Source organism: Musca autumnalis, unplaced genomic scaffold (assembly GCF_047663935.1).
Source record: "Musca autumnalis isolate F117 unplaced genomic scaffold, ASM4766393v1 scaffold_5, whole genome shotgun sequence".
NCBI lineage: Eukaryota > Metazoa > Arthropoda > Insecta > Diptera > Muscidae > Musca > Musca autumnalis.
In genome coordinates this window covers 173,051,754-173,066,231 of record NW_027412088.1, presented here as the reverse complement: position 1 = coordinate 173,066,231, position 14,478 = coordinate 173,051,754, and the positions used below count along the sequence as shown (strand labels likewise).

The 14,478-nt window shown below is 33.0% G+C and overlaps 1 protein-coding gene across 29 annotated transcripts in view; it reads right to left on the bottom strand.

Annotated features, from left to right (window-relative positions):
* The window catches only part of hts (adducin 1-like protein hts), a 123,481-nt gene that overhangs the window by 9,753 nt on the left and 99,250 nt on the right, over positions 1-14,478 (bottom strand). The window contains exons 12-13 of one of the 29 annotated variants that reach the window (XM_073988395.1): positions 6,293-12,417; positions 5,365-5,731 (exon numbers count right to left, since the gene is read on the bottom strand). The exons of the other annotated variants lie outside the window; for them this stretch is intronic. Coding sequence (XP_073844496.1) covers positions 7,367-12,417 — 5,051 coding nt within the window. The 3' untranslated portion in view covers positions 5,365-5,731; positions 6,293-7,366. Of the gene's footprint in view, positions 1-5,364; positions 5,732-6,292; positions 12,418-14,478 lie in introns of those variants that run through there. 29 annotated transcript variants of the gene reach the window in all.

Sequence of the window (14,478 nt, the reverse complement as noted above, 5' to 3'; positions counted from 1 at the left end):
CTCCAGCCAAAACATATGGTGCCATAGGGGGTTTTTACACTCTTCGGGCTGTTTGCTCAAGAAGTATGGACTTGCTCCTAAAAAAAACTTTTACCATAGTAATTGAGGCAGCGAATGCAAGTAGCTTCAACGAAAATCAAAGTGATTCGATATCAGGTCTTAAAGGGAACTTATTCGAAATTTTGTGTGGGAGGTACCGGATGGAGTGACCAAATATAGTCTATATTTGAACCTGATCTATATCTGGTAGATATATTAGCATGTGTAAAATATAGACCAATTCGGCCACTCCCTTCACCACTCCCACTCCTTTACCGCACGAACAATTTTTCCGAACATTTTTGAACTTTTGTGGGGGAGGTACCTGAAGGAGTGGACCGATATGGCTTATCTTCAAACTTAAACTATGTTTAGACAAAATATTACTAAGGCCATATTTTGGACCGAATCGGCAAATCCGTTCGAGAGTTATCTTGCGCTCCAACCACCTCACACGGTGTCATAGGTTTTTTTTTTGCAACTTTCATGCTATTTTCTCAGGAAGTATGGACTTGCGCCTGATGAAACTTGTACCGTCGTATGGAGGGCAGTGAATACAAGTTGATAAAACAAAAATCAAAGCGATTCGAGAGATGACCCTAAACTGAACTTTTCCGATGTTTTGTGTGGGAGGTACCCGAAGGAGTGGACCTATTGAGACCATATTGGAACCTCATATTACTCTGGTAAAAAGTTTACGCTATACACAGTATGAACCAAATCGGTCACTCCCTTCAAGAGTTATCGTGCGCACAAACTTTCCGAACATTTTCGAACTTTTGTGGGGGAGGTACCCGATGGGGTGGACCGATGTAGCTCATCTTCGAAATTAAACTAAGTTTGGGCAAAATATTACGAAAGCCAAAATTTCAACCGAATCGGTTCATCCGTTCGAGAGTTATCGTGCGCTCCAGCCAGCAGGACAGACAGACGGACGGACATGGCTAGATCGACTCCAAATTGTCTGAAACACATTTCGTCCAAACATACTTGGGGTGTAAAACCATTATTTCGATGAGGCACATTTTCATCGTATCAAAGTGTATATACCCTCCTTAGCCTAAAGGCTGAGGGTATAAACAGCAACCAACCGGCTGAAGAATAATAAAGCAGCAGGAGCCGATGGCTTACCAGCCGAGCTGTTTAAAACCGGAGGCGACGTGCTGATAAGGTGTATGCATCAGCTAGTTAGCACCATCTGGCAGGAAGAATGCGTACCCGACGATTGGAACCTGAGTATCCTATGTCCCGTCAACAAGAAAGGAGATAAGACTGTATGCTCCAACTATAGGGGCATAAGTCTCTTCTCCCTATTGCCTATAAGATAGTGTCAGGGATATTGTGCGAACGACTAAAGCCAATGGTCAACGAAATAATTGGACCATACCAATGTGGCTTTAGACCTGGCAAGTCCACCACTGACCAGATATTTACCCTGCGGCAAATCCTAGAGAAGACCCAAGAGATGTAGATCGACACATATTACCTTTTTGTCGATTATAAAGCAGCATTCGACAGTCCCCTCCTATCAAAGGTATTCCATGCAATGACTGGATTTGGTATCCCCGCAAAGCTCATCCGACTTTGTAAGATTCCTTTAACTGATTCTAGGTCCTCAGTTAAAATTGGAAAGAACCTCTCCGAAGAATTTTGTACCAAAAGAGGTTTCAGACAAGGAGACAGCCTTTCGTGTGACCGATTCAACATTTTGCTGGAAAAGGTAATACGAGATGCAAATGTCAAAAGAAATGGCACAATTTACACCAATAGCCACATGTTACTTGCCTACGCTGATGACATAGACATCATGGGACGATCAGTAAAGGAAGTAACTGATACCTTTAGAAAGGTCGAAGCAGAATCTGCGAAAGTGGGTCTGGCGGTAAACGGCGAAAAGACCAAATTGATGGTGTCGACGCGCAAAGCGTCCATAGAGCTCGGACCAACTGTGGAAGTTGATACCAACAATTTAATTTTGAGGTAGTTAAAGACTTAAACACATAAACACAACAAACAAAATCACTTGTGAAATAAGAAGAAGAATTGTATTGGCCAACAGATGCTACTATGGTTTAAGTAAGCAATTTAAAAACAAAGCCACATCTCGTCAAACAAAAATAACACTATACAAAACGCTGATACTACCCGTGCTAATGTATGGCTCCGAAGCATGGGTACTTGCGCAAGCAGATAAGGCAGTGCTTGGTGTGTTTGAGAGGAAAATTCTTCGAAAGATCTACGGGCCGATTTGCGTTGACGGTGAATATCGACGTCGTATAAACCAAAGACATGAATATAGTTAAACGTATCGAGATGCAACGATTGCGTTGGCTAGGCCATATCATAAGAATGAACAATGATGAACCCACTAAAAAGGCGTATGAATACATGCCACATGGCGGTGCAAGCAGAATCGGCAGGCCTAAGCTTACAAGTGGATGAAGAAATGAAAAGGCTCGGTATTCCAAAAAGTCAAGCGAAAAACAGAGAGGAATAGAGATCTTTTCTTAGTTCGGTCTATGGAACAAATGTTCTGTAATGGGCCAACTAAGTAAGATTTAGATCTGGCCACGGATATTTTATCGGAGTTTTGAGAGACATTTTGCTCTTCATTTTGTGGACTTGATGGCAAATTACTTCCCAAGTCTTGCATAACCGGAAAAGCATCTTTGAGATTAGACTGAATATTCTGGGAAATACTTAAATTTCCTTTTTCTTTATTTGTAAGGATATTTAATTGGTGTCCAAAGAAAAACATTACTACTTTGCTCTTCATTTTGTGGACTTGAGGACAAATTAACCCCTGCAAAACTTGCTTTTCCTTTACAAAGAGAATTTGCAGTTTGGTTTTTGAGGTTAGGTTTAAAATTGAAAATCTCACTATCTCTGGTATCACCATCACACAGCGTATTTAGAGATTTAGGAGATGTAAGAGAGAAGAGATTTAAATATGTAAGCTTTTTTATTAATCTTCTTTTATATCATTTCTAATATCTTTAAAATTTTTGAGGTTAGGTTGAATATTTTTAAAATTTATAAAATATTCATTTGGTTTTTCATTTTTTAAGGTTATAAAAGTCCCCATAGTTACTGGAAATTGTTGTAAATCTCTTTCCCCTTCGATAAGAGGATTCGAATTTTGAGGTTAGGATCAAAATTACAATTCGAATAATTTTTGTTTTCCTCATGATGGGTATTTAGAGACCCAGTGTGTGTATGGAATTGACATAGAAGTTGTTATCTTTAACTCAGCCTCTTCTAAGTACTTTCTAATTTCTTCAAAAATGTTGAGGTTAGGTTGCATAATTTTAAAATTTATGGCATTTTCATACGGTTCCCTTTTTTTGATGCCAAAGAAGTAATGTTGATATCTGGTAATTGCTGCATGTTTCTTTGACTTTGGCTAAAGAAATTTGATTTGTGAATTTTGCGCAAAAGTTCATTTTGGTTTCCTTTAAACTCCTGAACATTTTTAATCTCAATATTTTTTGTCATGAGAACATTTTGTGTTTGTTTCAAAACGCAATAACATTAAATTTTTTTTAATAATGGTAAATGGTAATGTTCGAATTACTATGGTATAAAATATTATCTTAAAGTGAGGTTATGTTTAAAAATATTTTCTTAAAAGGCAATTTTGATAATTTTATACTTCCTAAAATTTGCGCTACAGCTGTTTTATGATTTAAAAAGATATTTCCAAAAGAAATGGTCATATTTATAATATATACAATAAATGTTTTGAAAATGAGGTTATGTAAAAAATATTTTTAATTGCAAAAATGGCATAAAAGATTATTTAAAAATAGTAATGTTTATATAATATATTGAGAGATAAAACTGTATTTTTCACATTGATTTGTGTTTAATATTTATAGAGAGAGGTTATAAAATCTCCTAAAACTTAAAGAAAGTTTTCTTTTTAAGACTAAATCTTAAAACAAAAACAAATTTGTAAAACAAAAACTTTTTTTATTAAAGAAAAAACTCAAATTTATTTCAAATTCAATTGATCAACACATTGTGAATTCTATACGTTCTAAAAAATACTTATACAAGCAATTAAAAACAAAACAAAAAAGCGTGATTCAACATAAAATGCATAAGGAACATAAAAAAGCAACATTCCAAATTTAGCATAAACATAAAACAAATTTACAAAAAAATAAAAAATACATAATAAAACCATAACCATGTTTTAATTGTTAATTTATTTCATTAATTTTGATTTATACAAAAATATACAGTGGAACAAATTTAAAAATAAAAGACAAATGAATATAAAAAAAAAATACACAAAAAACCATAACCATGTTTCAATTGTTAATTTATTTCATTAATTTTGATTTATACAAAAATATACAGTGGAACAAATTTTTTTTGTAAGAAAATAATAAATGTCTGTTTACTAGAGTGTAAGTATGTATGGCACTGCACTGGTCATAACAAGTTCAAAAAAATTGAATGGAAAATTGTTGTTGTTTTTAAGGTTAGGTAGGTGTGTCATAAAAACTTGAAAATGTGATTGGAAATTTGTTGTTTCCTTTAAGAGGTTAGGGGGATTGTTTCTTTGTTGTGTGGTACGGTGTTTGGCGTAGTGACAAAAAAAACAAACTTCAATGCATTTTCTTTGTAATGTTATGGGAGAAGAATTGAGAATAAAAAATATATATTGTTTTATATAAGCAAGACTCTTCATGTCCGCTTTTCTACGATTTTTCCATCATTTTCAAAAATTTTGAGGTTAAGATGAATATTTTTTAAAAAAAGTAATATTTTGAATTGTTTGGCCCTTTGTTGAGGTTAAATCAGTCTCCTAGGCTTCATTCGTAAATGATTTCATTTGTCTAAAAATATTCTTTCAATTCTGTTTTTTCCTGACAAGATAATTTTTATTTAGATTTTTGAGGTTAGGTTGAAAAAAAAAACAAATTAAAAAAAAAAAAAAAAAATTTCATATACTGGCTTTTTAGAAATCCAGTGTATGGAAGAGTCTTAAATGCAAATTTCTTTAATTCGGCTTTTTCTATAAATTTTCCATAATTTTCAAAAATTTTGAGGTTAGGTTGAAGATTTTTTCAATTAGTAATATTTTCAATTCTCTGTGCCTTTGATGACTTTAAATAAGTCTCCTTGGTAGTTGGCAATTGTTGAATATCATTTTTCTTTTACATCGAAATTTTGATGTATTCAAAATTTTTGAGGTTAAGTTGATTTTTTTTTTCAAATTATATTTATATATTATTACTTTATATATTATTATATAATATTTCCATATCTTGATTTCTTTGTTGAGTTCAATTATTATTACTTTATATATTATTATATAATATTTCCATATCTTGATTTCTTTGTTGAGTTCAAAGAAGTCTCAGTGGCTGCTGTAAATTATGGAATAGCATTTTGTTTTAATCGAGATTTTGATGTATCCAAAATTTTTGAGGTTAGATTGAATATTTTTAAAATTTGTAATATTTTCAATTTCTTGTCCCTTTGATGAGTTTAAAAAAGTTTCTTTGGTTGCTGGAAATCGTTGAATATAATTTTCCTTCTATATCGAGATTTTGATGTATCCAAAATTTTTGAGGTTGGGTTGAATATTTTTAAAATTAGTAATATTTTCAATTTCTTGTCTCTTTGCTGAGTTTAAAAAAGTTTCTTTGGTTGCTGGAAATCGTTGAATATAATTTTCCTTCTATATCGACATTTTGATGTATCCAAAATTTTTGAGGTTAGGTTGAAAATTTTTAATTTCTTGTCTCTTTGATGAGTTTAAAAAAGTTTCTTTGGTTGCTGGAAATCGTTGAATATAATTTTCCTTCTATATCGGGATTTTGATGTATCCAAATTTTTGAAGTTAGGTTGAATATTTTTAAAATTAGTAATATTTTCAATTTCTTCTTGTCCCTTTGATGAGTTTTAGAAAAGTTTCTTTGGTTACTGGAAATCGTTGAATATAATTTTCCTTCTATATCGAGATTTTGATGTATCCAAAATTTTTGAGGTTAGATTGAATATTTTTAAAATTGGTAATATTTTCAATTTCTTGTCCCTTTGATGAGTTTAAAAAAGTTTCTTTGGTTGCTGGAAATTGTTGAATATAATTTTCCTTCTATATCGAAATTTTGATGTATTCAAAATTTTTGAGGTTAGGTTGAATATTTTTAAAATTTATAATATTTTCAATTTCTTGTCCCTTTGATGAGTTTAAAAAAGTTTCTTTGGTTTCTGGAAATCATTGAATATAATTTACCTTCTATATCGAGATTTTGATGTATCCAAAATTTTTGAGGTTAGGTTGAAGATTTTTAAAATTAGTAATATTTTCAATTTTTTGTCTCTTTGATGACTTTAAAAAAGTTTCTTTGGTTGCTGGAAATCGTTAAATATAATTATTCTTCTATATCGACATTTTGATGTACCCAAAATTTTTGAGGTTAGGTTGAAGATTTTTAAAATTAGTAATATTTTCAATTCCTTGTCTTTTTGCAGAGTTTATAAAACTATTTATGGTTGTTGGAAATTGTTAAATTCTATTTTCTCTTTGACTAAGGGATTTTGGGTTTTCATTTGTGAGGTTAGGATCAAAACTGAAAATTCCAATCAACAAACGGGATGGTATTTAGACATCCAGACATAGAATGTGACATCATTTATGCAATTTTTCAACTCCGTTTCTTCTAAATCGAGATTATTTTTTAGCCGAAAATTTTGAGGTTAGGTTGAAGGTGTTTTTAAAATTTACGAAATGTTCATTTTGTTTCCCCATTTATGGTGGGTACTAAGATACTCAATAGAGGTATGCGTCATAGAAGTTATTTTATTCAAGTCATTTTCTTCTATGTCTTCAAAAAATTTGGAGGTTAGGTTGAAAATTTTCAAAATTTACGAAAATAAAATTTGAACATAAATTATACAAAATTAAAGATAAATTATTACACCCAAAGGAAGACTGTGAAGACGAAGTATATTCGCCTCAGTCGAAATAGAAGTCTGTACTTCAACCCGGCGTTGGAAGTTATGAACCTTTCGACTCTGGTTGGAGGTGAGGGTTTCTATACTCGACTCTGGCTACATTATAGAAAGAATATATGTCTGTTCCAGAACCTGCAAAAATCTACAAATTTTTACTACGATTTCAATTTTTCCTTTATGATATCGAAGAAAATAGTAAAAATTAGTAGATTATTGCAGTTCTGGAACAGACCATATGTTTCGAGACTACACAGCCTTGCATCCAAAAATGTAGATAAAAATTATCTTTAACTTTGAAAAAAATCCCCTTTTTTGAATTTAAATTTGCTTAAAAATTATCCTTTCTCCTTTCTTAATCTTCAGTTTCCGACAATGAAAATGTATCCACCCGACAAATGATATCATCAACATATTGTTGTATGGTCATGGCTTCCTTAAACTCTTCATGATCGCTAATGATTTCCTCTTGGGCGGTAATGCATTCATCCATATTGCGGGCACATTTGGCCACACGATCACCAAAATCATCCAATTTACGTTTATAATTCTCTAGGCGGGGATGAATTTGTTGAATTTCCTCACCCAAGGCATTAATTTCAGCATCCACTTTAGAAGATAGGCTACTGGAAGAGGTAGTGTCAGGTGAAGAAGTGTGTTTCTTCAATCTCTTTTGGCTGCTGGTGGAAGATTTCTTAAAAGTACTTGGCGTATGGTTATCCCTGAAAGAAGTGAACGATGTCTTTCTTTCCGGGCTCTCAGACATACTAACCCAAAACCGCGGTGAACCACGAACCAATTTTGTTTGAAAAGTATAAACATTGGTGGAGTTACAACAAACCGGAGAAGATTGTGTTTTAGTTAAAGGACTTTTGCGTGGAGATTTTAGTGTTGCTGATGAAGGTCTGGGACCAAATGGATTCCGACAAAATATGGCCTGGCAATTGCCCTGTAAACGTTTAACATGATTGGTGGCCGCCATACTTCCTCCTCTTGGTTTGCTTACATTGCGTATATTTTCCAAAATAAAATTACGAGTTTTAGAGGAAGAGGAGGAGGTTGAGGATTTCAAAGATTTTGTTGAAGAAGAACAAGCACTTGGAGAGGGACTTGGTAGCAGCTGTGGTGTGGCTTCTTCGCTTGTATGAGTGGTGTTTCTTTGCAGGGCCACAGGTGGTGTTGTGGTCTTGTTTAATTTCATCGAATCTTGTTTGAAACATTTGACGTTTTCATTAAGCGGTGTCAGGGACCGCGAACGTCGAGAGGATACTTGACAATGCTGAGGTGGGGGAGTTGAGAAAATTGTTGGTGCTATTTGTGGTAAAACATTGTGATTGGAGCAGTTACTTGCAGTTATCTCATCTTGATTGTAGAGCTTCAACCATTGCTCTTTGATAAGCATTTCCAATTTACTGGGTGTTAATTTGTTGCGAATACTATTTTCAATTTTATTGAAAATTTCCTCACTTTTATTTAGCTGATGTTGTTCAATTTTCTTTAGGATTTCCCGCTCCAAGGAGGACAACTCATTTCCCTCAGCTTGGTTTTCTTTATCATCGAGAAGATTTCCCAAAAGAGTTTGAGAACTTGGAGATGTTAGGGTGTTTTTCTGCTCTTTGTTTTCCTTTAAATTTTTATCTTTATTTTGCAAATTATCAATTCTTTTTAGAAGGTCCTCAAAATCTTCATCAGAGTCACTTGGATGATGATCTTCATGCTTTGAAGATTGTGGCTTGGGATGGTTTTCGAAATACAACTTATCTAAAATACCAGATTTATAACGTACCATAGACGTTCCAGCGGGATTTTGAGAAGAAATTTTCCAAATTTGGTTTTCATTTGAACTCAAATTACATTCCAAATCTTTCATAACCTCAACAACATTTTTGGTAAATTCTGATTTAGAGCGTACCAAAGATAATTTATCAGAGTCTTGAGAGAAAACATTACTATTTTGCTCCTCGTTTTGTGGACTTGAAGTTAAATTACTTTCCAAGGCTTGCATAACCTCAACAGTTTCTTTGAGGTTAGGTTGAATATTGTGGGAATTATTTAAATTTCCTTGTTCTTTGTTATTTGTAAGTAATTCTTTGCCATGTTTGATTGCAAGGAGTTCTACAAAGTTTGTTTTTTCTTGACAAAAAGAATTTGTATTTTGTTTTTTGAGGTTAGGTTCAAAATTAAAATTCCCACAACCTTTGTTATCATCATCACGTTGAATATTTAGGGATCTAGTAGAACCATCCGTTACATATGTAAGCTTTTTCAGTTCATTTTCTTCAATATCTTTGCGAATTTCTTCAAAAATTTTGAGGTTAGGTTGAATGTTTTTCAAATTTATAAAAGTTTCATTTGGTTTTTCATTTGTTGAGGTTATAGAAGTTCCTCCCATTGCTTCTGGAAATTGTTGTAAATCTTTTTCTCCTCCAGTAAGGGAATTTTGATTTTGTGGTTTGAGGTTAGGATCAAAACTAAAATTCCCATAATCGTTGGTTTCCTCATGCTGGGTATGTAGAGATCCACTGTAAGGTAGTGGCATAGAAGTTGTTATCCTTAACTCAGCCTCTTCTATGTATTTTCTAAGATCTTTGAAAATATTGAGGTTAGGTTGTATATTTTCAAAATTTATGACATTTTCATTCGATTGCGGATCTTTTGAGGCTAATTGTTGTATGTCTATTTGACATTGGCTAAGGGAATTGGATTTTTGGTTTTTGAGGTTAAGTTCATTTTGGTTTCCTTTAAACACCACAACTTCTTGAATCTCAATATTTTCTTTGTTGGTGGAGACATGTTGTGTTTTAGTGTTTAGTTCTTCCATTTCAAAGTTGTCTTCTTTTGTTAGTCCTTGGGTTTTGAGGTTATGATCATTTTGATTTCCTTTTAATACCAAAACTTCTTGAATTTCAATATTTTCTATGTTTGTAGGAAGATTTTGTGTTTTGTTGTTTAGTTCCTCCACTTCAAAGTTGATTTCTTTGTTAGTGGGGAAATTTAGTTTTTTTAGGTTAGGTGCCCCTTTTTCATTGTTGGCAAAGAGATTTATAGCGAAATTTCCATCAAGATCTGGATTATTATTTGAATAATCAAATCCAACAGCTCCATCAACAATAGAATTTTCAGTAATGTCATTAGATTCACACGCTTCATGAAATGTCACCTCCTCTTCTGCCATTGTTTTACAACATGATGGAGAATTATTTTCAAATATGCTTTGATTAGCATAATGCCTTTCTTCCTGAAATTCCAATATTAAATCTTCTCTGTTTTCTTCCTCTTCTTGGCTATTTTGTTTGCCTTCCAAAAGATTTGTCTTACCAAAACTGCGCTGCAAAAGAGTCTCTTCAGATGCTGATGAATGTACTTCACTAATGTTAAAGGTTAAATTTGAGTTGGAAGATAAATTATCCTCCTCAAATGGTTCATTACTATCCTTAAAGGATTTGTGGCATATAACCACACTGTGACCATGAAAAATTTCTTGTTGTTGGGCATTTAAATTTTGAAAATCATTCACATTTAGTGTCTCATCAATGGCTGATTCGGTGTCACTTAAGCCACCGCCCAGGCCTCCACTACCAGCACCCCCATCATTCAACAAGACCTGTTCTCGATTACCATGGTAATCAATATGATCTTCCCACAGCTCTTGAAAGACTAATTTGCGACGGGTGCGCTCTTCACGATTCATTAGACAACGTGGGGAGGCGGGACTGTCTTCTTGATGCAAATGAGTTCTATTAAAATGTTCCAAGAAATTATTGTCAAACTCCAAAATTTCTGTAACCGAAATCAAATTGGGATTACTTTGGGATTTTTGAAATTCGGGGGCGGAACTGTCTTCTTGATGTGGATGATTATCATCAGTTCTATAAAAATGTTCCAAGGAATTGTCAAACTCCAAAACTTCTGTAACCGAAATCAAATTGGGATTACTTTGGGATTTTTGAAATTCCCCATGTTGACCATTAATATTTAAATTTTGAAATGCTTGCTCCAAATCTAGAGGCTGTTGATCTTCTTCACCACCTTGTGCTGCCAACTCAAGCTGGGGTGTATTATTTGATATTTGAGAGTAATTCATGCGTGCTATTTGATCAAAAAATGAGGAACTTGGGGCTGAATGATGACTATCGGAGCTATCTTTTTCATCCACTTCAATGAGGGGTTCCAAATGACCCCCCGCAACAACAACTTCCTCATTTTCATTCTTATACAAAATTGATTTTTCTTCAGCATCAGAGGAATTGAAATCATCTGAAGTGGTGGTGGACGTCGTAACCTGGTTATAGAAATCAGACAAATTTCGTAACTTTGTCCGGTATTGCATCAATTCCGGTTTAAAACGTACAATTTGCTCAAAACAATGTTCACACAAATCAATATAACGAACAGAAGAAAAAATCTCCTCATAGGATACTGAACGACGTAAAGGTTTATATTTCGTAGAGTCTTTGGCGGGGGGAACATGTTTGTGCTGTGGTCGAGGATCTTTTTGGGGTGAATTAAAACCAAAGTGAGATAATGTACGATAAGGTGAACGTGGTTTTCTGGGGGAGGTTGTTGTGATGGAATTTCTTTTCCTCCCCTTCTCCCCCTTACGTGGTGTATTTGACATTTCTGGAGTAATACATGGACTATAATGTCTACGTATGGGTATATTCCATATTAAATCCAAAGGACTACGAGCATTAACATAGTGTTCCTGTAGATTTGTGGGTTTATCTAAAGATTCCAAAATGGGTTTACATATTTTGGGTGTACAACATTTTGGAGATATAAAGAAATTTCGATTTAATGTAAAAATTCCGTCTTTAAAATCCATTTCGGAATTATTGGTGTAATCATAGATAGGCGAATTTCCCTCATAGTGGGGGTAATCATAAACTAATGGTTCCACATTGGAAGTATACAAAGAAAATGCATTGAAATTTGATTTGTTATTGTCATTAACTGTTAAATGAGAATCTTCTAAGAGACTTTGTGTGGGGGAACTTCTATTAGTAAAATGGTCTGGTGAATGTCTTTTGGCATTGGGTGTTTTAAATGAATTGAGTTCCTGTTTTCGTTTTTGTCTTCTAAATAAAGAATCTGTTTGCATTTCATTAAATAAAATGTTATGGCCATGTAAATTATTATTAGTAGTGAATTGGCGACGATGATGAGGGTGATTCTGTTCAGCAGTACTAGTATTGCTGTTGTTGTTGCTGCTGCTGCTGCGGTTTTTAAAATGATTGTGAAAATTATTTGCACTATTGCTCTCTAATTGACCACCACTGAATGATGGTGCGGCTGATGGTGGTGTTATGGTTAATGCTATGCTTTGATTTGCTGTTAAATCTATGGTCTCTTGAATACAACAACTTTGATCTTGAGTTATTCTTGATTCATTTGCTATTATATAATCTATAAAATGAAGAGATTTTATTAGTAATGTGAATACAATTAAATGAATCAATTATTCATGAGAAGAATAAAAGGCATTTACATACATATTGAAGAATGTAGTTTGCATGTTTTATTATGAATATAGATATCAAAAGATTTGAAATATAATATAAAGTGTATAATAACTGTTGAAATGTGTTGTAACACCCCCTTTAGTAACTACGGAAAATTTCAAACAAGTTATTTACAAAAAATATTAAAATAAATTTTTAGCGGTATTCACTCATTGTGGTAGATTTACAACTCTTGTTAATGTACTATATGTACCAGGGTTTTTTACAACAAAGTGAGAATGTCTTTTTTGTGAATATCGTAAACAGATCAAAGCATCTTAACGTCGTCGTAAGTCTATCTTTTAGTTTCAGTTTTATTACACTTTTTTCATAAAAAAATTGTTTTTTCTTGGCCTCCATTCTTTATTATTCCTTTATTCTTTTTATTTTCCTCATTTTTCTACCAAAAAAAAAAAAAAATAAAACTCCCGACGTAAATAAAACTCACAACAAAGTGACGACACAACAATCAGCTGTTCTAACCCTTGTAAAAGTACAATGGAATGTTTGCAATCAAAGACATAAATACAACAAGATGACATTTCTTTTGCTAGCATTCTTCAGTGAATGGCTTTTGAATTTAACATAATGTTATGTTACGATATGGTGATATAACATTTTTTTCTTTTATACATTTTTACGTATTTAACCGAATTTACCGATCCAATTGACATGACAATTATTCTTGAATAGATCCTTGAATATATAAATTTCGTTTCTGATACCATTACATGAAATGTTCCTCCTTGGTTGCGATTTTGAATTAACTGCAACCTGTTAAGGGTAATGTTTCTATACATAGTTTCGTAAACATTTTTTTGTTGCATGCATTTTGTCAGGTCTTTATTACTTTATGTCTTTGTTGCAATACTTTTAGGTCGAGTAAATTAACAACCCTGTGGTAAATTAAACTTTCATGTAAGCTCTGTTCCTTTACGTGCAAGAATCTTCAAGTTTTACCACTTTTTACTCGAAAAGCGTTCCTTTACTTTAGACACCTTACAATTCATATGAGAGCAGTTTACAATTTTTACTACTTTTGCCGGTTTTACCATTTTCAAAAGTAAAGGAACAGACCAGTATTTTGTTGTTGTGGTATTGTAAACACTTGTAGATCTACAATATTAACAAGATGTACAAGATCTACAATGCCACTTTACCAACATGAGTGAATACCGCTTTTAATTTAATGAGGTTAAAGCTTTTAAGATTGTATTGACAAGCCTGGCCTGAAGTTATAAACATTGGCCAAGTCTTGTTTCATATAAAACCGTAGATTTGTCCGTTATGTCAACAACTTTTTATTGTTTATGTTTTAGTAGTTATAAATGTAAACATGTTATCAGTTCACCTAAGAATGCCGCTTGTATTAAGTTAATGAAAAGTAAAGCATACTTTCAGGAGTTTCGTGGAGCAATATTGCAAAATGTCATTGTAATGTAATACAATCGAACTTATTTATAAGAAACGTCTCTATAACAAATAACTTTCTATAATGTATGTATTCCCACCAAAAAATTGACTCTTTATAATGATATTTGTCTAGAACACAGCAATTCTTCGTCCCCAACAGCTACGTTGTAGAAATGTTTGGTAGTACTGTCAAACGAGTGCTATATTTTTCCAACATTAGCATACATGGAAATAATTAAAAATAGCTATATTATACGAGTGGAAATCTTATAATCCTTAAATCACATGTTAAATTGCTACCTTTAAGCACCAAATATTGCCGATTATCTTAGGCTTCGAAATTCATATTTACAAGATATATACACTGGATTTTATGAATTTTTTAAAATGATTTTTGAGGTTAGAAAGAGAAAAAGATTATGAAGGGTAACAAATGTGTGTTTGTGGGGTGAGAGGTAGTGAAGTTTGAGGTGGTGGTGGTATTTATTATGCGCAGCTGTTTTGTTAAATATTGCTGCTGCTATTTTGGCATATTGTAGGAACAGGACATATA